At 40.5% G+C, this 22,594-nt stretch overlaps 1 protein-coding gene across 3 annotated transcripts in view; it reads left to right on the top strand.

Annotated features, from left to right (window-relative positions):
- The window catches only part of ABCB11 (ATP-binding cassette, sub-family B (MDR/TAP), member 11), a 43,755-nt gene that overhangs the window by 7,424 nt on the left and 13,737 nt on the right, over window positions 1–22,594 (top strand). The window contains exons 4-19 of one of the 3 annotated variants that reach the window (XM_010017275.1): window positions 308–549; window positions 2,529–2,616; window positions 3,512–3,645; window positions 5,457–5,628; window positions 7,394–7,518; window positions 8,265–8,439; window positions 11,132–11,245; window positions 13,319–13,429; window positions 14,356–14,481; window positions 15,308–15,511; window positions 17,296–17,466; window positions 17,823–18,028; window positions 18,609–18,615; window positions 18,752–18,795; window positions 19,730–19,859; window positions 21,410–21,553. In XM_010017275.1, the coding sequence (XP_010015577.1) occupies window positions 308–549; window positions 2,529–2,616; window positions 3,512–3,645; window positions 5,457–5,628; window positions 7,394–7,518; window positions 8,265–8,439; window positions 11,132–11,245; window positions 13,319–13,429; window positions 14,356–14,481; window positions 15,308–15,511; window positions 17,296–17,466; window positions 17,823–18,028; window positions 18,609–18,615; window positions 18,752–18,795; window positions 19,730–19,859; window positions 21,410–21,553 (2,193 nt within the window). Of the gene's footprint in view, window positions 1–307; window positions 550–2,528; window positions 2,617–3,511; window positions 3,646–5,456; window positions 5,629–7,393; window positions 7,519–8,264; window positions 8,440–11,131; window positions 11,246–13,318; window positions 13,430–14,355; window positions 14,482–15,307; window positions 15,512–17,295; window positions 17,467–17,822; window positions 18,029–18,608; window positions 18,616–18,719; window positions 18,796–19,729; window positions 19,860–21,394; window positions 21,554–22,594 lie in introns of all 3 variants that reach the window. The other 2 variants (XM_010017273.1, XM_010017274.1) reach the window with 2 other exon arrangements.

The raw sequence follows: 22,594 nt of genomic DNA, 5'->3' as shown, positions 1-22,594 counted from the left end.
TAGCTAGTTTCTGGAATGATGATAATGTGGCATGATACTGAACTATTAATGTTATATGATAATATATTCATTCACATGGTCAGATTCTGCTGTAAGCTAAAAGGGACTTCATAATAATTTATGATGCTGTAATCACAGGTGCAGTTAGATTAGATTGGAGAGAGAGATTTGTCTTCTTTCCGTACTGAAGATAATTCTGAAATTTAAAGACAGTGATTTTGTATGTGATGCACCTGATTAATGATTTATACAACCGTCATGAAGACTGCCTCTCAGCAGAGACCATATTTTTTTCCTGTCTCTTTAGTTTCGATTTTCTTCACCTACGGAAATCTTAATGATGGCTGTTGGTAGTTTCTGTGCTATTGTTCATGGAGCAGCCCAGCCAGCTGTGTTGCTTGTGTTTGGTGCAATGGCAGACACGTTTATTGAATATGACATTGAAATGCAAGAGCTTAAAGACCCAGGCAAGACATGTGTAAATCACACCATAGTGTGGATTAATGGTACTATTCATCAGAATGAAAAGAACACCACAATAAGATGTGGGTAAGTGGTAGATGTATTTATTTCCTTTCATTTGTTATTATGGCTTGTCAGAGACTGTATTGCTAGCGAAGGTCCAGTTCAGCCTTTAAACCTTATATTTTCTATCCATAAGGGAGAAAATGGGCATGGTTTTTGTTACAGAACTGTAGATACTACTTGGAGGCAGAGAAGGTCAGACTGGGTCTTGGTGTTTCAGCTGTAGATGTCAGCAAGGATATTCTTTGATGATTGTTCTGTTAACAGCTGTATCTGCTACACATCTGAGTTAACTAATCTGTTTTCTCTGATAACACCGTAATAATGACTGCTGGTTATTCTGGTTAGGACTTAGGTACCTATAGGTACCTGCCGATTTCTGAGCAAGTTAGCTAAACTTTAGTCATTGAAGAGAAATGAGTGCTTCTAGGATGCAATTTATCTTAGCTTATGGGAGATGACTAAGGAAGGTCAGATGAAATGCCCTATAAGAGTGCCTATGTCTTTCAATTAACAGTAATAAATGGAGTCTAGGTGATTCATTCAGATACAGATATCTGTCAAAGCCAAATTTGAACCCGTAACCTTTCCTAAGGCTCATTTTTCAGTGCATCATTCCAAGAGTTTTCTAATCTCTGAGTAACATTTAATTAGATAATTAATTAGAATTAAAAGTTACTTGTCTAAAGGTCTCTGAAATTCAAAGCACATGGGAAGTAATTCACATTCGTAGAAGTAGGTGACTTGGGCCAAACCATTTTGCTCTAGGCTGTCCAAGCCAGCCCTCTGAGATGGGGCTGCCACATAGAACACAGGATTTGCTACAGACCTCTGTTCCTCTGAAGCAGCAACTATGCACCAGGCAGTATACATTCAAAGACTCTATTAGAATGGTTTGGGTTGAAAGGGACCTTCAGGATTGTCTAGTTCCAACCCTCTTGCCATAGGCAGGGACCAGGTTGCTCAAAGGCCTGTCCAGCCTGGCCTTGAAGTTGGATGGGACAGCCACAATTTCTCTGGGCAACCTGTTCCAGTGCTTCACAGTGAAGAATTCTCACAGTGAAGAATTTCTTCCTTGTATCTAAGCTAAACCTACCCTCTTTCAGTTTAAAGCCATTCCCCCCTGCCCTATCCCTACATGCCCTGTTGGCTGTCACCAACCATCTCCTTATTTTCCATGTGCATAGTTTCCAGGAGGATCTGCTCCATGACGTTAATTGAAGTATTGATAATTATACTGCATATCTGTGAGGCACATGAGTTGTTTCCATGACTGTTTTTTGCAAGAGATCAGGTCCATAGTGCTCCCTTTTGGCTTAAAATTTCAGTGTACCAAATTCAGGGTAAACAGAATAAAATTTGCTGTCTTACAGGATGTTCTGAAAAAATTGCCTAAAAGCATAGTGGATAACAACCTGAAATGCCTATTTCAAAGTAATCTAAATGCAACAGCAGCAACTCAATGCCCTTCATTGATATTAGGAGTAATTTAGTACTCCTGCTTCAGCTAAAAGAAACAATCATTTCAGATTAGCAAGCTTATGGTGCAAAGTAATACTTGAATTGACTTTAGCAGCTCTCATTTCTTCCCATAAGACACTTTGAACTGAGTGATGTTAGTTGCTATAATGGCACAAAGCAAGCACATTCAATATCTAAGGAAAACTTGTTGGGCAGCTCTTCCTTGAAGCACCCTCTCACCTGTGCTGTTTTGGAGCATGCAGCCTGGTGGGGTTCCTCAGAGACTGCAGGGCTGTTCCAGGATGGCAGTGTTTCCTGGTACCTGTCAGCGCCCTACCCCTGTGCAACAGGCAGAGCAAACAAAACACCCGCTGCTAGCAGGAGCCTCAGTATTGGGAAACAATGTCTGTTAGCAAAACAAGCTGACTTGACAGCTGATGTGACTAACTGGAAGAAACTCCAGATTGGCAACCCATGAGGAATTTAAAACAGTGTTGCTAACTCTTTTTTTAACTTTTTCCTTTTTTTTTTTTTTTCTTCAGGCTGCTGGATATTGAACAAGAAATGACCAAGTTTGCAGGTTACTATGGAGGAATTGGTTGTGCCATACTTGTGTTAGGCTACCTTCAAGTCAGTATTTTGTTCCCCATTTTGATTTCAAAGTTTAAATCACTAAATAATTGTTTTCTTTTTAACTGCTTAGTCAGCTGCCAAATTGAGCAGAGCAGAAGCTTTTAGTTCTCATTCTATGGGCTGAAATAGGTTAACTCTGGCAATCTGAGACTTCCTTGGATTTGTGCATGCATACCTTTGTACAAGGATATGTTTTACCCGATGAGATGAATGCATGCTGCTTCTTCATGCAACAAGGAATACTTAAGTGTGGTTACTATGGGATCCACCTACCCTGCCAACGTAGCTGAAGGGCATGCAGTTTCACAGTAGGCATCTCAACTGTGTCGACCCTTGTGTTTCTATTGCAGAGATGTCACAGAGTAATACTGGTGTAAAACTAGTGTTGGAGAAGAATCACACCCTCATATTCTGTAGTAATAGTTCAGTACTATGACTGAGATGAGCTACAAGCTTGGATAATTCCTGCATAATCAACTTTTGAAGTTTTTATAATCTCCAAAATCACTTGCCACTCTCCTTCCTGAAAACTATGCCAGAGTTTTGCTGAAGCAGAATGGCTGCCGTCTCTCTTTTACTTATAGCTGTAGATGGAAACATTTTTGTCTGTATGACATTCATGTAACAACACAATTTAACTTGCATCTCCTCTCAGCCGATCAGAACTGAGACAAATGCTTGATCCAGAGGCTTTATGAAATTCTTGGATTCTTTAAAGATCAGAAGCGTAAAACAACTACCATATTTGTGTAGCTAGAATGTATTTTACCTGAATAGTAATTTTGTGAATAGCCAAATTGCTCTTTCCAGTTTTAGCCAAATTGGTTTTTTTGCATTTGTTGGGAGCACAGACTTTTTACTGAATTTATCAGCCACATTATGCTCTTCCCAGATCTGCTTGTGGGTGATGGCTGCAGCTCGTCAGATACAGAAAATCAGGAAAGCTTATTTCAGGAAAGTAATGCGAATGGATATAGGCTGGTTTGACTGTACATCTGTGGGAGAGCTGAACACCCGAATTTCTGAGTAAGTAATCTAGAAAAAACATATGCTACAGAGAACATTTTGCACTTCCTTCCAAACACAACAGAGTGCCAATAACTAGGCATTTGACAAACACCTTCTAATATAAAATACAGCAATGTTCCTGTGAGCATCTCCCCCATCTTTGAACCAAGTGCCGTAACTGTTAAGCCACAATTATTTTCCTTTTGTGCCTTGTCTGTCAGTAAATGTGGTAGGTTTCTGTTGGATTTTGAGGTCATTTATTTTTGCCAGGTTGTCCTGTCCTTCCCTTTTCCTCCTGTGCCCAGTCCTTTCAGAGTGATCTATAATTTGGCTCCCAGGGCACAGTCCCCCGAGCCTGAAGACCTGGAGATGTGGGTTTGAACTCTCTCACATTTCCCAGAAAGGAAAATTACATTGTAGGCACTCCCTGCTTTTCTTGGCCTTATATATACATATTTAAAGAGCCTTTCTTAATCTTCTGCCTTTAGAAATGGACTCAAGGTGTATGGAGAGACCTTCTTACCCTGGGTAACATTTAGCCCTGAGAAAAGAGGAATTTAAGGTTTGCTCCTTTCCTTGGTGGTTCCTGTTCACAGGCTGAAGTTAGCTTTGAGGTGAATATGCTGACTCTAGATGGCTCCCTGTTCTCAGTCGTGCCTGCATAATAGTGGTCACATTTGCAGAAGATTTTTCTGTAGTTGAAGGCAAATTTATTTGCCTTTACTCACTGCCCAGCGGTATCTATGACTTTCTGTGGTGTTCTTTTTATGAAGAATAGACGCCAAGTGTAAGTCACTGTGAAAAATTTCTCTGGCAGAAAGTAGGAACTGAGCAGATATTTAATAAATAACACTTTGTTACCTGTTTTTTCGAACAACGTTGTTCTGTGCTGAAAAAAAGCTTCCTGGCTGGAAACCCCCCCACCATTTTCCAGAAGAAATATAAACATGTTTTTCAACTGAACACTTACTCTTTCATTTTTCAATAGAGGACTCTAATTCCATTTTATATATCAATGAACTCACAGTTTTGAACACCATTTGCTCCTATTTATTTCAGGAGTTCCCAGTTCTTCTAATCTCAAAGGTGAGGTAGTAGCCAGGAGTGGCAGAAGTATAATGACTGTTTAGCTTTAAGACATTTTTTCTGTGTTGGCAATGTGCAAGGGAGAACAAATGAACTCTGCAGCTGCCTAGAGGTCAAATGATGTTGACCGCTGCACCACTGTCCCCCATACGGTAGAGTTGTCATGTTTTCCCGCTGCCTCTGGTGATAAATTAGCCCTCCTCAGTTTTCCCACTCTCGCTCTCATTTGAAGTACAAACTGCCTGATAGAGTGGAGAGAGGAACTGGGTCATGGTGGAAGGTGGAACTAGAAGGGAATTACAGCCCTCCTCCCTTTCCTGTCCTGTCAGCAGGGCATTACAGTACATTCTTAGTGCCCCATGATGGGAGGAATGCCGTATCAGCTGTACTGTTTTCCCATTATCAGGTAGGTGCATCCAGTTGGGATGTGTCTGCCCCCTCCTTTCAGGGCACAGTAGTAAGAACCAGCTAGTGAATGAGTCTGCTGGCAGGACAACTTTATCTGCAAAAAGACAGTATCTGCTGTATTCTGTGCATAAAATCCTTCTGCCTTTGCAAAGGCACCAGGTTTTCTCTCTGTAGCTCAGGGTCTTTGGAAGGGGTTATGGTGGAAAGAATAGAGGTGACAGAGGGCCCTCTTCAAGGGAAAGCAACTAACCCAAATGTGGCCAAGACCTGCAACACAAGTAAAAGATATACTCACCAATTTTTTGTTGTTTTTTTTCTTGTTTTATTTTTTTCAGCGATGTTAACAAAATCAATGAGGCTATTGCTGACCAAGTAGCAGTCTTTATTCAGCGCTTAACCACCTTTGTGTGTGGTTTCCTACTGGGATTTGTCAGTGGCTGGAAATTGACCTTGGTTATCATTGCAGTCAGCCCTCTGATTGGGTTTGGAGCAGCTGTCTATGGATTGGTAAGTGGGTTGTGAAAAGCTTGTGTTGATGTATGATGAGCAGGGAAGGTCATGACATAGAGCTGGAAGTATTGGTGAAGGAGAAGGCTATTACGCCCCTTTAAAGTCAAGAGAGGCAGATTATGGTCACAGCAGCACTAGAGGATATGGGAGGCGGGAGCCAGCACCTTACCACTGTCTGCCAAAATCCCCTCCCACTTTGCTTATTCTGATTCCCAGAATAATATATCCTGCTTCTAAGATGGAAGTGTAAGCATACCTTCTTTTGGGTCCTGTGGGTAGGTATCATAGTTGCTGAGATCAGAACCTGGCCTACACCTTTTACTACACACCTCTTTTAGATGGTTACTAGGAACGGGGCTTGATTTCTCTGTGTAGTTAGTGGCTTTTAGAGATGATCAAGTTTCAGAGCTGTAAAATAGTTGAAAACAACTGCTCAGACTTACCTCAACCTGTCCCTGCTCCAGGCAGCTGCTGCATCCTCTCCCAGTTGTTCCTGTTCTGCTCCTCCATCCACCCCCTGTAAACTTCCTGTCACTGTGCAGAGAAAAGACAGTGAAGAGGGAAACAGCAGGATCCTCTGTCCTCTCACCTGCTCTTCCACATCCATAAGGTCTGGGCAGCTCCTGCTCCTCCTCTGCACTCTCTCACACTGCTCTTTTGTTGGGTTCAGCCCTTTGGCTATGTCACTTCTATGTCAGGAACATTTTGCTATCAAACCTGTAATGTAACTGACTAATTTCTCGTCTTCCTGCTTTCATTTAGCACCTTGTGCTGGCTGCTAGTTGATGACATGACTCAGTGTGAAGTGGGAGAGCAGAATCCTGGCAGGAAATGAAATAAACCCTGAAATGGCTCTTTCCTTCATTTACAATTTCTTTCTGAGCTCATTCCCCTTTATATTTGTAATTTTCCCCCTTTCCGTTATTTCTCTGCCCCATCTCTTCGCTTTCATGTACCGACTGTTGTTTCCTGCTTATGAGCCTTTCCAGCCCAAGTCTTTGCTTCTTACCATGAAGAAAACAGACCCAAGATCAATCCAGTCTGGTTTCCTGTCTCCAAAAGTGGCTAATAGATGCCTTGGATAGGGTATTTGAAGAGAGAAAGAAATGACACTTCACATTTTGTAGTGATATATCATTCCCAAGCCAGTGTGGTATCTTTGTGTGGAATTGTTCATAACTACATTTTCATCCATTAATTTGAGCTTTTTTTGAGCCTAAGTAAGTTTCTGGCATCCAGTGCTCTCTGGGCTTCTCTGTAGGTACCTGTTTGTTGTCAGCCCAAGAAACAAAGCACAGTGGTGGGCAACACCTGTTTCCATCTTCCCCCACCACTACCATTACCTCTTCTTCCTGAAGCTGGCCTCTGTCACAGTGTCTGAAGAGCTGCTCTTGCTGCTTAAGCTCCCCCTCCCTCCCACCATGCACAAACCCGTAGTCTGCAGCCTTCTTAAGCCCAATTAGCAGCAGAGAGGGAGGGAAGAAAGGAAATCATGTGTTGCCAGCTGCTCTTTCTAGCTACCTGGAACAGAGTTGTTGGCCAAGGGGATAACTGTTCTGCAGAACAAATGCTACAGAGGTATATACCCTAATACAAGAAGACAGAAGTCTTCTAGTATGCAGGATGCCTAATAAAAGGCTGCTTGGAGTGGAAGAGATGACCTCAAGCAGAGCAGACAGCACAGTGTGACAGCCAGCCCTGCTTACCATTGTCCTTGTCTGTACCTACAGTTCAGGTGTAACCAGCACTTATGCTTTTGTAGGCTGTGGCAAAACTAACAGGCCGAGAATTAAAGGCTTATGCAAAAGCTGGAGCTGTGGCTGATGAAGTGCTCTCATCCATCAGAACAGTGGCTGCTTTTGGCGGGGAGAAGAGAGAAGTTGAAAGGTTTGTTTGGACAAATTGTAAGGTTTCTGATATCTTTTTCCTGTAACAACCTAACACTGTAATGCACTTCAGAGTCGTTGCAATTAATCTCTAAGTTGTACAACAGTGACCATCTATTAGCTTTCGGAATTGTATCCATGTTACAGAAATTTAGGTTTCAACTAACGTTGTATGCACAACCAGTTCAGTCAATCAGTGAAATAAAACATCAGCGATACTATCTTCAACTCATTCCCACTTGTAGGAACATACTGTCAAGTTTTCCCCTAAGTGTTGTGTGATATATCACTTTTGCAGCACATCTGAAAATTTAGAGTATTTTCAAGCTAAGTAAGAGAACTAGTTCCAGCAAGACATAATGATTTGATGATGTTAAACTGCAAATTCCTTTTAAATTCATTTAAAAAATAACATGGCTGTAGGACATGCTCTGAAGCATTGGCCATATTCTTGAATCCTGTGTCACTCTGCTAAAACCCCAAACCCCATGGTGAGGTATCTGCAGTGAGCGTGGCTTTTCATGTGCCTATGGCATTAGATCACAGAAGGACTTCCATGATCTGGGAGCATTTCTGGTTTCACCAGTGGTCTACCACTTCAGAGTAAGAGGTACAAACCTTATATGAACCCTCTGTTAACTGTAGCACAGCCAGTCATTGGAGATGACTCGTTTTGTTGGTCTTTGCTGATCGTGAATTTTCAATCAAATTCATTTCGTCCTCTTTTATTTTTCTCTCTTTCTACAGATATGATAAAAATCTGGTGTTTGCTCAGCACTGGGGAATTCGAAAAGGAATAGTACTGGGATTATTCACTGGTTATATGTGGTTTATAATTTTCCTGAGTTATGCATTAGCCTTTTGGTATGGCTCTAAACTTGTCCTTGAAGAAGAAGAGTATTCACCTGGCACTCTTCTGCAGGTACCCATTTTAGCTTGATCCAGCTTTTCTGGACTGTTTCTTAAAACATGCATTCTGGAACACATTTTTGTAGTGTTCTAGTATCTGGTGGCTTAATGGCAACACTCTATGTGGTTTTTACTTGGTATATGTGTGAAAGTATATGGAACAATTGGGTAAGATTAAAAAAAAACCCAAATGGATGTTTATTTTAAAGATTTGGAATGCTGCCTACTGCAATGATCATAATGCTTTTGTCTGAGAGCCTGCTACACAATTAACAGAACCCTTAAACTACCTTTCCCGTTTTGTGGGTAAGCATGTGGCTTCTGTGATACTGGCTTCTCTGAAGAACTTACCTTTGTGATGAAAAACCCCACGGCAGTGAAGAGAAACCTAATCAAAGAAAGTTTTATCACATCTAACCTCTATCTCATGAACAGCTTCTGTTCCTTTGAATCACCATTTCCTGTTGCTAATTGCCCACCCAGCTCTGCAGATAACAAAGAATATGTAAACATATATGCTGATTAAAACACACAGAGCTGTGGCTCCTGCAGTGTATGCAAAAAACTTACTAACCTGTACGGCACTTGTGCATCCACTTGTGCACAGTAGATGACCTAAATGCAATAAATCCAGCATCTGCTGATATTCTGGTTATTTGCTTTGGGCCAGGACTGCCCAAATGGCAGGCTGCAGTCCAAAGACAGAGTGAATTTTTCCCAAACCTTAATAAGGCCTGGCTATTCTGATGAGACATCTCTTTCTGCTCCTTCTCTGCCTGTTGCTCACTATGAATGCTCCCAAACACCAGCAGCATGCAGTGCAAAGCTTCCTGCTAAATGGAGCTTGGTAAATTACTCTGAGAACATTGTAAAATTGAGCCATTCTGTTCAAGGAGGATGTCCCTCACTGGAAATCATATGCAACTGCTCTTGACACCAGTAGCTGATAAAAGGTGAAAAACAAAGTGAGCAATTTTCTTGCCTTGCACATGATAACTATAGTTCAGTGCTTCGAAATGACAAGTGCAAATAGTGGGGAGCTACCCTGTAGCTGAAAAATTTGAGCTGTCAGTGGAGAGACTCTCCCTTATGCTCCCATTCCTCTTTCAGTTTCCAGTGATCTTTCTTGTCCTTCATGTTTTCTACCCTACCCTCCTAGTCTGGCATGGGGGAGGAAGGGAGGATTTGTAGATACAAACCATTTAAATATGCTTTGCTTGGTTTTGGAAAAACTGTCATGTTTTTCGTGACATGATCAGCCATACTGCACTGAGACACACTAAGCATTGCTCTTCCCTTCTTCTATCAGATGTATAGAACCTGCTCCCTAATGTTCATGATCGATTCTGACATGCATATAACCTACTTGCTTGTGGAACTCTTTCATACAAGAGAATTAGTTTATAGTAAAGCTGAGTGTGAACTTACGCCATGATCTATTCATCACAGTGTTGATGTTTGCAATGCACAGTATGTGTACAGTAGCTTCTTCCACTTTAGCCATGGCTTATTCTCAGTAAACATCACCATGGTGCAGAGGAGAACTGAGTGTCATGTACTTTTCATTCTTTCTCAACAGTAGCATTTCCTTACACACGTTGCGCATTTATCCTGACTATTAGTTGTGTTGTATTCAAAAGGCTAGCTGAGACCTTGATTGCTTCTTAGCAGAATTCTCAGCTATTTCCAAACTACAACAAAGAATTAAATACTGGTTCTAATGCTCAGGGTGAATGTTCAAACTATCAGCCACAACAAAGAAAAAAAACCCCGTGTATATATATATAATATATTTGTAGAAGTAGTTTTTATTGTCTTTTATGGCAGTGGCCAGATTTAGCTCCATCTGTGCCTTCGCCTTTCTAACTTTCTCTCTACATAACCTAACAGCATCTTTGTACTTTTCATGGGGTGACAGTCATTCTTCCACAGGTGATAAATTCTCTCAAGCAGTATCTCCCTGCTCAGCCAGGCTGATCTCTTCCCCGACAGTTTGATTTTCGGCACAGAGGGACTGCCTGCTCCTGTGCCTTAAGGAGTTCGTTCTTAAAGAGTGTCCAGCCTTCCTGGACCCCTTTGTCCTTCAGTAATGTTTCCAAGGAATTCTGCCAACCAGAGTCCTTAACAGGCCAAAGTCAGCTCTCAGGAAGTCTTAGGTGGAGGTTTTGCTGATCTTCCTGACTTCTCCAAGGATTGAAAATTCAATCATTTTGTGATCGCTTTGCCCAAAACAGCCTCCAACAAAGGTTGTAGTAGTCTTTTAGGCTTATTTCTGGTTTTGAATTGTTGTAGCTTCCCGTCTGCTTATTGGTAAAAGACATGTCCAAAATAATTTACTTGCCACTGATTATCAGTTCCGGCCCTTGTTTCAAGGCATAGACACCCAGTCAAATTGAGGTGGCTTAAAAATACATCAGTGGCACTTCAGTAAATATTTGGGTGCACACACTTTTAGGCCAGGGCAAATATGAGGTAAGTTGATTTACTTCAGCCTGGAAGCAAAGTTGTGAAAGAGTGAAAATCCCTTCTAAGATGCATTTGTTTGCTTTCTTGTGGGCTAATTATGCACATATAGTGAATCACTGCAGCTCAGCTGATGCACAAGAAGCCATTAAGCCACTGTAGTTTGATTTGCCTCTCTAAGCTCTAAACTGTAATAAGAATGTGATGTCATATTTTGTTAATTTCTTTTTCCACTTCTTCAGGTTTTCTTTGGTGTTTTAGTAGGAGCTTTAAATCTTGGTCAGGCATCTCCCTGTCTGGAAGCCTTTGCCACTGGCCGTGGGGCTGCAGCAAACATTTTTGAGACAATAGATAAAGTAAGTAGTGCATTTCTAAAGTGTGTCACTTTGTAGTAGAAAAGATAACTAAATAAGCCTCCAGCAGTAGTAGTTTTATGTACTGTGTAAATGAGGAAAAATGAGTGCACTTAAAGGAAAATTGACTGTGCAAGGGCTAGCAGCACGGACATGGACTCACAGAGGATGTCAAACAGATTTCTTAAGCGGCCTGTTTCTGAATAATGAAGTTTTATCTCAGCTACTACTGCTCCTTACTCCCATCTCTCCTTACATACAATTACTGATTAGTGCTGGCCCATGGGAAGTGTACAGACAGGTAGTAATATCCACCTTGCAGCCAAACTCGCAGCAAGCATCTAGCCCCCAGCCTCCAGATGGCATCAAAAGATGTAACTCTATTGGCATTAGTGGCAAAGGTGGCCTCTGTCACTTCTCCCAGAGTTACCTGGGATTAAAATGGGACCAAAGAAGCATAGGCACTGGCCGTGCAGCAGCTATAAATGGTAATCACAATATTATCCAGACAGAGAGATATTTGAAATAAGGTTGTATGAGAAAGTCTGAGAATCACTGGCATTGATTGACGATTCCTTTCTGTACCTGTATAAATTAGCAGTTGGCAAAATACCACTGATTTCTTAGCAGTGTGTAGATCTCTGGTTATTGACAAGCTTTATTGTGCTGAAAGCTCTGTAAACACATTAAAATGCTGCTTGTCTTTTACAGAGCACATAAGGGTATATAAAGAAGGCTAGAGGGGCTGTGGTAACGCTAATGCGCTTTTTAGTAACCCCTCAGTGTTCTATAATAATGGTAACACATGCCTTACGAATGCACTTCGTAAGTTAAAGCTCTAAGATAAAAAGAGATGAATAAGGAAAGTAGGTTTTAGAGAAAAAATTAAAAAGCACGAAGAGTTGGAACAGGTAGAATTAACCACAAAATTCAAAATAAGGCTGAGTCAGATAACCTTACATAAAAAGGAAAACTGAAGTGAGATTTCATCTATCTAGAGAATGGGTAACAAAAGTAGATCTATCTTCTTGCTGCATTTGTAGATTTGTGATTAGACAGTAAAGCACAGCTCTGCCCTGATACAGCATTTTTTTTCTGGCACTACACTTAAAACCATGCTGAGATTCTCATTTGCAGGATCAGTGAAACTTTTCTTCATAGCTTAGTATATGAATTTAAGTCAGATATATTCCTAAAGAGGAACCGATCTTTTAGCTGTTCGTAACATCTTAAAATATACACATTTCTTGTATTAAGATTCCCTTCAATTTGTTAGGCTACATAAAAGAGCATGCATGTTTCAATTATTAAATATTGGTATTGCTGTAGTTTTAGTTCATTCTCTGTATTTCATGCTTCAAAAATTTATCCTCAGAAAGTCTGATTTCTTTGGGAATCCTCAAATTTCTCTTGGTTCTCTGCTCATGTCTAGCAGTCCTAGCCTGCTAGAACTAGCCAAAAGTATATGAGAGCCAAAGCATTTAATGGGAAAACATCAAATCAGGATTCCAGCTCTTAGGATTGAAAACATCAAATCAGGATTCCAGCTCTTAGGATTGTGTGTGCAAGGATGGATGTTTCAAATGCAAAGTGGTGAAGCATGTAGATTTTCAGCAGTGAACTGGTGGTTCTATGCTGTAGGAGAATGTGTATATGAGTGAAGTAGTGCCATTTTATTCCTGAGGAGCCAGTTAAATTAGTTTAGTCAAAATGCCTCACTCAGCTGTTCTGTTCCAGCAAAAACTAGCTGAGTGGTAATTGCAGTAAGCTTAAAATGATAGAAGGTTGTCCTGGGTTCAGCTGCAGCAGTCTTTTTTCTCTTTCTTAGTAGCTGACGACAACAGTGCATTCTTCTTCCCACAGTTACCCACCAGTGACAACTCCCCCATCACTTTGGCCTTCAATTTCAAGTCCATTGCCTGCTAGCCCTGAGGCAGATCCTGCTGGTGGCTCAGTGCAGTCAGTTGCTGTTAAAACAGAAGTGCCATGGCTTTGTATGGTATCGGGGATATTTTTCTACTGCAGCAGTGCTGGCTGTTTAACAACAAATAAGTAACTCAACAAATTCTGTCCTAGAAACCTGCCATTGACTGCATGTCAGAAGATGGCTACAAGCTGGATAAAGTACGAGGTGAAATTGAATTTCATAATGTAACATTCCATTATCCCTCCAGACCAGACGTAAAGGTAATTATTCATCATCCCTCCCGTGCACACAATTACTGTAAGGAAAATATCCCAGTTCTGCAGCAGTTTAGATAGAAACAAGTAGAACTTGTTTCCCGGAAGCCCAGCCCCTGTGTTTAGAGGTAGGCTAAATAATTCTTTGATTTACCATTGTGCTTATTTTACCATTCTGACATATCCATTGCCATACATATTCCTTGCTGCTGAATGTAAACTCGTAGTAATTTCAGACAAATTCACCTGCATACGTCTCTGACTACCAGTTATGCACTTGTGTCAATATGTGCTAGAGTAGGGCACAGTGTAATAAGCTGAATGGTGCAAGGAGATTTTATGACATTCTTCTATTCCTGGGGCTGTATCATGTGACTCATTAATGTGCTAGGAAAAGGTACAGGACCATTGACTGTGTGCCCCATTATTTCCCTACTACTGTGTTTGAACTGACAAATTCTCCTTGGAAAAGCATATTATTGGACAAGCAAATGAGTGCTATTGCTTGTAAAGACAGAGGTGTATGAAGTATCAGATTTTTCTGCGTAATTTCAGTGTTATATTCTTAATATTTATCCTTTAACAGGCACTTACAATACATCTACAGTGTTCTTTAAAGGGGATTTATTGCCAAGTTCTGCAATGATAATAACTTGACTAGTTCTTAATCATGAAGAACAGGAACAAAGAAAGATCAAAATCTGCCTGCCTGACACACAAATCAGGGCTCTGCATTTATAAACTCTTCAAACAATGTAAAAATATTTGGCTTTCTCTTTCCTCTTTCTTCATAGAATTTTTCTGAATGCTATAAAAATGCTTTGAATCTCCATTTTAAGATACAGAATATATCCACTTGGTTGTATGACTGTGAGAGAATTGGGATGGATTGAGTCTGTTTCTTTTTCTTCTTTTCTTTTTTTCCCCCACAGATTTTGGATAACCTTAATATGGTTATTAAAGCAGGGGAGACAACAGCTTTTGTTGGAGCTAGTGGAGCCGGAAAAAGTACAACGATTCAGCTCATCCAGCGTTTCTATGATGTCACTGATGGCATGGTGAGTGTACCAGCCTAGAATGTGTTTCTCTAGCCTTAGGAACTTTGAGTGAATGACTTGGTTTCTTCTCTGAGGGTGGAAGGAAGACTCCTAAGTTTATTTTCTTTTCTTTCTTTTCTTTTTTTTTTCTTTTTTTTTTTTAAAAAGGTGTGGAATTGCTCTTGTGCGTTTCAGGGGAATGATGAACAGTCTTCTAAAAATAATTATGTGAAAGAGAAAAACTGTTAGGGATAAATAAAAATTAAGTACTAAATCTTAGTAAAAAGTATACCTGTACATATGATATTTCTGGAGTGACAAATCATTTTCCATTCTGGAGAACACAAAACCAGTATCAAACATTTAATCATTATCCCAGAATATTTCTTTAGTATAAACAATTACCATTTGGTAATGGAATGGCTAAGAATATGAATTACATCTATAAATGCTTTCATTCCACTTACGTGTTACTAGTTGACACAAATCACACACATGGTGACCTATATTTGAATGTATAAAAGACAAAGGACCATTTTATTTTAAAGATACAATCATAATTTTGATGTTACTTTCCACCTGGTTTTATTTCTGAGGCCAAGCAAAAAGAGCTATTGGGTAATGAAATCAAAGAGCCAAACTCCTAGGCCCAAGAACTAGCATATATTACTGCCATTGCACTGCATTATTTTGTGTATGAAAGCTGGTTTTAATGCTGGTCATGAAAAACACCAGGGAAGGGCAACACAGGCCCTTCATTTCCTTGTATCTTTCTTTGTCTCTGATCTGGACTGGGTAATGGTTTTTTGGTTTTTTTTTTTGTCCCTGTTTTGTTTGGCTTCTGTAGATTACCCTGGATGGCCATGACATTCGTTCCCTTAATATCCAATGGCTACGCTCACAGATTGGTATTGTTGAACAAGAGCCAGTGCTGTTTGCCACCACAATTGCAGAGAACATTCGATATGGTAAGGATGATGCTACCATGGAAGACATAATCAAAGCAGCCAAACAGGCCAATGCTTACAATTTCATCATGGACTTGCCACAGGTATGCTGTGCTTTGTAATTATGTTTGGCAGAATTTGACAGAGAAATAGAGAATCCTTTTGTTCCTCCTCCCATGCAGCCATTTGTGCTCAGAACAGAAGATTACTATAGACAGTAGGCAGCAAACTTTCCCTTGACTAATGGGGTCGTACTACGTGTGTATCACCAAATTAAAAAAAAAAAAAAAAAAAAAAGAAAAAATGAGTTCCTCAGGGAATCATATGCACAACATTCAATATCATGGTAATAATCATAGCTGATTTTAAAATATGTATTTTTTTATCCTGTGGAGATCTGGTTTTGCTCAGGCCAAAAGCAACTGAGAGCCCAGACTCTCACTACCCAGTACATAATTTTGAGCAGTTTGTACTGATCCTCACAACTTCATCTCCTTGTACTAGTTCTGTAAGTTCCCTAAAGGTTCTCTCTTCTCCATTTCCTTCCACATTTGATAGTACTGTGCTGTTTACTTTTCTAGAATGTTATTTTGGCAAGTATTTTCACAAAGGAAGGTGTTACAACAGTGAACCAGATTGACAGGATTCAAGTACCATTAACTAATGTCTAGGTACTTTTTAACCTCCATCTATGCATTCCAGGCTTCCAGCAAACTTATCATAGACAGACTGTGTAAAGACCTCTGTTTATTTCCTGGAAATGGAGGAATGAATAAGATTTGGCTCTAGGTGAATGTAATTATCCTGGATGTCAAGATGCTAGGCTTTATGTATTTATTTAATTCTCTACCTGAACCCAATGCCACCAGACTATGATGGTCACGAGTCACAGACACAGTAATCGTGGCTCACAGACCATCGGGAAACAAGTTGTCATGATATAACCCCAGCCAACAATTAAGTTCCACGCAGTCGCTCACTCCCCCTGGTGGGATGTGGGAGAAAACCAGAAGAGTAAAAGTGAGAAAACTCGGTGGGTAAAGGTCAGGACAGTTTAATAGGTAAAGTAAAAGCCACATGTGCCAGCAAAGCAAAACAAGGGATTCATTAATCACTTCCTGTGGTCAGGCAGGTGTTCAGCCATTCCCAGGAAAGCAGGGCTCCATCATGCATAATGGTTACTTGGGAAGACAAACACAATCACTCTAAATGTGCCCCCCTTCCTTCTTACTCTCCCAGCTTTATGTGCTGAGCATGATGCCATATGGTATGGGATATCCTTTGGGCCAGATGGGGTCAGCTGTCCCGGCTCTGTCCCCTCCCAACTTCTTGTGCACCCCCAGCCCGCTTGGTGGGGAGGTGGGGTGGGTTGGGACGCAGAGAAGGCCTGGACTCTGCAGAAGCACTGCTCAGCAGTGACGAAAACTTCCCTGTATTATCAACACTGTTTTCAGCACAAATCCAAAACGTAGCCCCATACTAGCCACTATGAAGAAAATTAACTGTATCCCAGCTGAAAACAGGGCATAAGTTCAGCTCTGTAGAAAGTTTGCTGGTGAGTCATCTGATGGACAGTGGGCAGGTTTTTCCTCTCCATTTCAGCTTTTGCTCATATACTCATCTCGAGCCAAATCAAAACATTTCACCTTTTTATCAGTACCTACTTTTGGCTTGGGGTTGGAACCCTAATTCAGACAAAATTATGTTTTTCATTATGAAGGAAGTTATTTCATCAGCTCTTCTTTGAATTTGGTGCACTAACAATGTTTTTGTCTTTAAAAGACAATATATTTTGAAGTCTACCCCAGAACAAACCTGAGACACATTTTATCCATGTCTTCACCTGGAACCTAACAGACCTTTTTGGGGTTTTTTTCCCTTCACACAGCAATTTGACACTCATGTTGGAGAGGGTGGAAGCCAGATGAGTGGAGGTCAAAAACAGAGGATAGCTATTGCTCGAGCTCTTGTGAGAAACCCGAAAATCCTGCTACTGGATATGGCTACGTCAGCACTTGATAATGAAAGTGAAGCTACTGTCCAAGAAGCACTTCATAAGGTTTGCTATAGCATAACATAAATCAGACTTAAAAGGGCAGAAATTATTTTTAATGCACTCTGCAGAGGGTGCTGCTGAATTGCAACAAAGCAGTGAGAAGCTTTTCTTGATAGCTGGTTCATACACACAACTAGAACCTTGGTATTAGTGCAAAGTAATCTTTTCTTTTATTTGGACATGAACAGACATCTGTAGCTCCCTTTGCTCAGAAACAGGGGCTGTGGATGGAGGTCAAGTCAAAGTCAGCTGAAACCACTAGAGAGACTGCTGTTGAACAAACTTTAGATTACATAGCACAGGCTCCAAGCATTTGTGTTTGCTGCCTTGGGACTGGGGCTGTTGTTGTTCCTTGTCAGGCTCACCTTGGCCGCACAGCCATCTCCATAGCTCACCGTCTGTCAGCCATCAAAGCTGCCGATGTCATCATTGGCTTTGAGCATGGAAGGGCTGTGGAGAGAGGAACTCATGAGGAACTCTTGAAGAGGAAAGGGGTGTATTTCATGTTGGTGACCTTGCAAAGCAGTGGAAACACAGCACTTAACAGAGAAGCAACAGAAAGTGAGTATTATGTTTTCTTTTACAAAATGATGTAAAAATCACAGAATGCAGATTTATTTATTTATTTATTTTTTAAGTATAATTCTGCCTTTCTGGCTGAATTTCAGCATTCATAGAAGTAATACATTGATAGCCCTCACCAAAGTGTTCTTACTATATATGCACTGAATGATCTTCCTAATATAGATCTGTCCTGAAACATTAATTCTGACTTGCAATACCCGTCATTTTATAGCTCCATTTAGTACTGACAGTCCAGCCCTGCTGCATTTGGAATGCAAGAAAATTACAGAGTATGCTGAAACCACCCTATTTGATTTACTAGAGGCTTCTGGGAATGGAGGTCTAATACAATGATCTGTTGTATTTTTGTGAAGCATCTGTACCTTGGATATTATTATCTTAAAAGAAGAGAGTAATTACAGTGCTAAAATAGGGAAACAGCCTTTAGCAGTTACAATCCAAGTGACATGGTCTTCAGGTTAATATTCAGTTAACATCATCATGTCAAACACAAATATAAAACGTGTGGTACGTGTAGGTTGAGTAGCAAGGTTGTACTACATTCCTTGCCTTCTACAAAGTATTCCAGTATGACTTGGAGACATTGCACTTTCTTGCAGAACACAGTGGACTTAGGTTGTATTCAATTTTAGCACAAACTGAAGAGTTCTATCTACTATATTTTACAGCAGCAGGAAATAATGTGGTTGAGCCAAATCTTGAGAAAGTGCAGTCATTCAGCAGAGGAAGCTATCGGGCCAGTTTGCGGTGAGTCTTAAAAATGACTGTAAATCTCAGTATGTCTCCAGCTCTATACTTCATCCCACTATTCCAAAATCTCAGTAGTGCTAATGAATCATTTCTCTGTATGTTGTGTAAAAGAGCCTGGAAGGGCTACAGGCATTTTACTAAGACAGAAGTTCACTTGGAAAGAAATAGCTTGGGTAATATGCTCCTGATTGAAGGGCCATGGATAAATTTGCTGTTTGATCTTAATTTTACTCCCCTTTCTATCCATAATGCCTTCCCTCCAATTCTGGTCTCATGTGTTAATGTTCCATTTTTAATATTACTACCACAGAGCCATATATTTGTATTGCTTAATGTGCTTTCAATGCAGTCACTTGAAAAATGACTTGCCATGCAATTACTTGAGAAATCAATGCAATGTACAAGGACGATTTTATTATAGCTTCTACTTGATGAAAGTTAATGCATTTTACAAGCCAGACTGTTTTGTAGCTAGGCACTTAATATTTCTTTCAGGCAAGCCTATGACAGGCATATGCAAATGAATACTTGTCTCCTACATAACAGGGTTATTTTTGTCAGGGATAGAGGTGGGTTTTGCTGGACTGAATTGGTGATAATGGTGAGTTGACTTAGTGTCTTAAGGGCTTGTGCAAATGTAGTAGGATACACTGTGATTTTACTTCGCAAATACACAGGGCAGGGCACATAAAAGACGATGTCTTAAGTGGTGGTGGTGGAATGTGATTTGCAAAAGTATTTGTCCCTGTTGTGGGATATTTTCTTCTCAAGAACTTGAGAGAATGTAGAAAAAGAAAGAAAATGTCCATGGGATTCCTATGATTTGCTTCATTGAATCCTGATTTAGTTGATATGAAAACTGCACCTGCTTTGCAAGCAAATAATGTGTTACTGTGCTGTGAATAACAGACCGTTTCTGTCCTTTTTACAGGGCTTCACTTCGGCAGCGCTCCAGATCTCAGCTCTCTAATGTGATCCCTGACCCTCCATTGTCCATTGCAAGAGATCATGCAGAGACTATGACACCTTCTTATGGAGAAGATGATCTACAAGCGAAAAAGGTCAGGTCTATAGTTTGTTATTAAGTTTTCAACCCAACATTACTTGGTGATGATAAGCTATAGATTTGTGCCTCTGTTACAGGAGTTGTTGGCAGATACATCTTCTTGGATTGATCTTTTTCTCAAACAAAACCACAGCGTCAGTTCTTATCCTCTGTAAACCCTAGGCTGCATTTTGGTGGCAGTTATGCTTACTGGCCCATTTCTACCAGAGCATGACCTGTTGGTAAACTAATATATGTTGTAAATTAAGTTGAAGAAGACATATTCATAAAAGTTGAATTAAGTGGCAAAAAGCAAAATACCCAGTCTGTGAAATGGAATAGCCACTCAGTGATACAAATAACACTGCTTCTTGTTCAATAAAGAGTAAATGGACTTTCATGTTAAAATCATCTGGAGACTTGTAAAGAGACACCCTCACTGCAACCTAACTCAGAGTCCTTTCACCGATAGTGTCCTTGTGCAATCAGCTGGCATAGAAAACAAAGACAGCGTGCCTTAAAATCATGCAGAATATTTAGGAATATAACAGTGGGTTTCTGACGTGCTTCTGAAGCTCCCTGCACCAATTTGCGTGGCTATGATTGTTCAGTGCAGAAAGCAGCAGTTAGAAGTCACTGTTCTTGCTATTGGTAAGTCTAGTCTGTGGATACATAGAGGGCTTTAGTGCTCTCCCTCTGGTAGTAGCTAAGAAGAAAGAAAATACAGGATGCTTCCACCCAATCATCCTTGCACAATTCCAGCAGATAGGTCTTCAGAGTGCCCGTTTTGTCTGGGCATTTCCAGCCATATGAACTGAGGGAGATGAGCAGGGCTCAGCTCACCGGGAGTTACAAAAATTCTGCACAAATCAAGCTGCAGGGTTAGGGTAAGTTATAATTTGATGATGAATATTCTGATCTTACTGGGCATAATTACAGGAGTTCAGCATATAGTCTGAGGATGTTACACAGAAGGGAGGCGTAGTTAGCATGTATAAAGCCTGAGTCCAGCTACTGCTCTGAGATTTTCCTTGGTTTAATTTTATAGCATACATACTAATTTGATGTAGAGTCTGATCAGTGTGTTCACCCACAATACTTTAAAATAATATTTCTTAAGATTCCAGTAGTGATGCAAAAAGCTCCTTGTGAGGGAGAAGTTTAAGTTCTGGCACTGGGTATTGAATCACACCTTGGTTGAAGGTAGCCAAAGGGGAACAGCCTGAATTTCAGTGGCAGAAAGTCTTAAAGTGGTCGTAATCAACCTCTTAAGTTACAATCAGTAGAGCAGCCCAAGGCACGAATCTCTCTTTTTCTCCAGGGACGGTAAAGGTGACCCTCTTATGTGACTCTCTTGTGACTCCCAAGCCCTACAAAAGAGATCCAGACAGCAGCCAAGACCCATCATTGTCCCTTCTTGTACAAAGCTAGAACAGCTGTTAGGGCACTAGGTGGCTATTTAACAGACTAGGCTAACCATTATCTCACTGTCAAAGGGAGAACATGACTGGAGGAATGCATTTGTTTCATAAATATAACTTGTTCTTTTAGGAATCTGTTGTGGAGGAAGATGTCAAGCCTGTATCATTTACCAGAATTTTGAAATACAATGCCTCTGAATGGCCATACATGGTACTTGGATCTCTGGCAGCAGCTGTGAATGGAGCAGTCAGTCCACTCTATGCTTTGTTATTCAGTCAGATTCTTGGGGTAAGTTATGCTAACATTTTAAAGTCTATTTTAGTTCCGAAATAGAGGGGAGTGAATGTATGATGCGGAACTTGACATGTTTGGGGCAAATCTTTATATCTCATCAAGTAAATGGGGTTAGCTGCCTTGCCTATAAACAGTTACTCAGTGGAGATATTTATATCATTTGAGCTCTTAGGGGTAGGCTCATTAGCGTTTCTCATGTGTTCTTCATTATCTTGCTTGTTCCCTTTCAAGGAACTGTTTGGAGTTGGTTTCTGTAATTGCATACAGTTTGTTTTAGATGAGACGATGTACCTCACATGCAGTTACAGTGGAGAGAGAGACATGCAGAGGTCCTGACCTGCAGGATTTTATTCTGAAGACTTGGCCAAGACTTTGAGAAAGTTTGGGGTCAGATCAAAAAAATACTTCACTATTTTGTTCGTATATTTCAGGCAGCTCAGTGATGCCCACTCCCTGCAGAATGACCAGGGAAAGGTAGATAATTGTGATGGGGTTCATAGCTGACAGCAAAAAGTAGTCATGTATCAACAAGTTTGGAAGACAAGCAGGGAACAGGAATATGCTTTACACTTGGCATTCACTAAAGGATGTATTACCACCAAAATCCACAGCCTTGCTTGAAACTTTTCAAGAGTTCAATCATGATTATTTTTTCCTTTGAAACCAGGATGCTTCCCCTTTTGTAAAACAGCTTTTTGGCGAAATGTTTGCCAAGTTAGTGGGAAACTGGGGGGCTACCTGGAGAAATTCAGTGCTGCTCAAACTAATGCCTAGGAAAGTGTCCTAAATTTTCAAGAATTAGGAGGATAGAGAAAACCCCTCTGTTGATGCTGTTTCTTATAGGCAAAGTAATGACGCATTCATGGGGAAGAAAATGGGAATACCACTATTGTTTTGTGGTTTGTGTACCCACCTGAGATAGGGTAGAACTTGTGTTATGATTCCCAGTTACTTGCTTAGGTCACAGTAGGTACATATGTGTGCAAAGAAAATATGACCTAAAGGGAAGTCACTCTTCTAGAAACTGGAGGTCCG

The sequence above is a fragment of the Nestor notabilis genome, unplaced genomic scaffold (genome assembly GCF_000696875.1).
Source record: "Nestor notabilis isolate BGI_N333 unplaced genomic scaffold, ASM69687v1 scaffold12286, whole genome shotgun sequence".
Lineage (NCBI taxonomy): Eukaryota > Metazoa > Chordata > Aves > Psittaciformes > Psittacidae > Nestor > Nestor notabilis.
The sequence above is the reverse complement of the archived record's forward strand: the minus strand, read 5'-3'. Positions and strand labels throughout refer to the sequence as shown.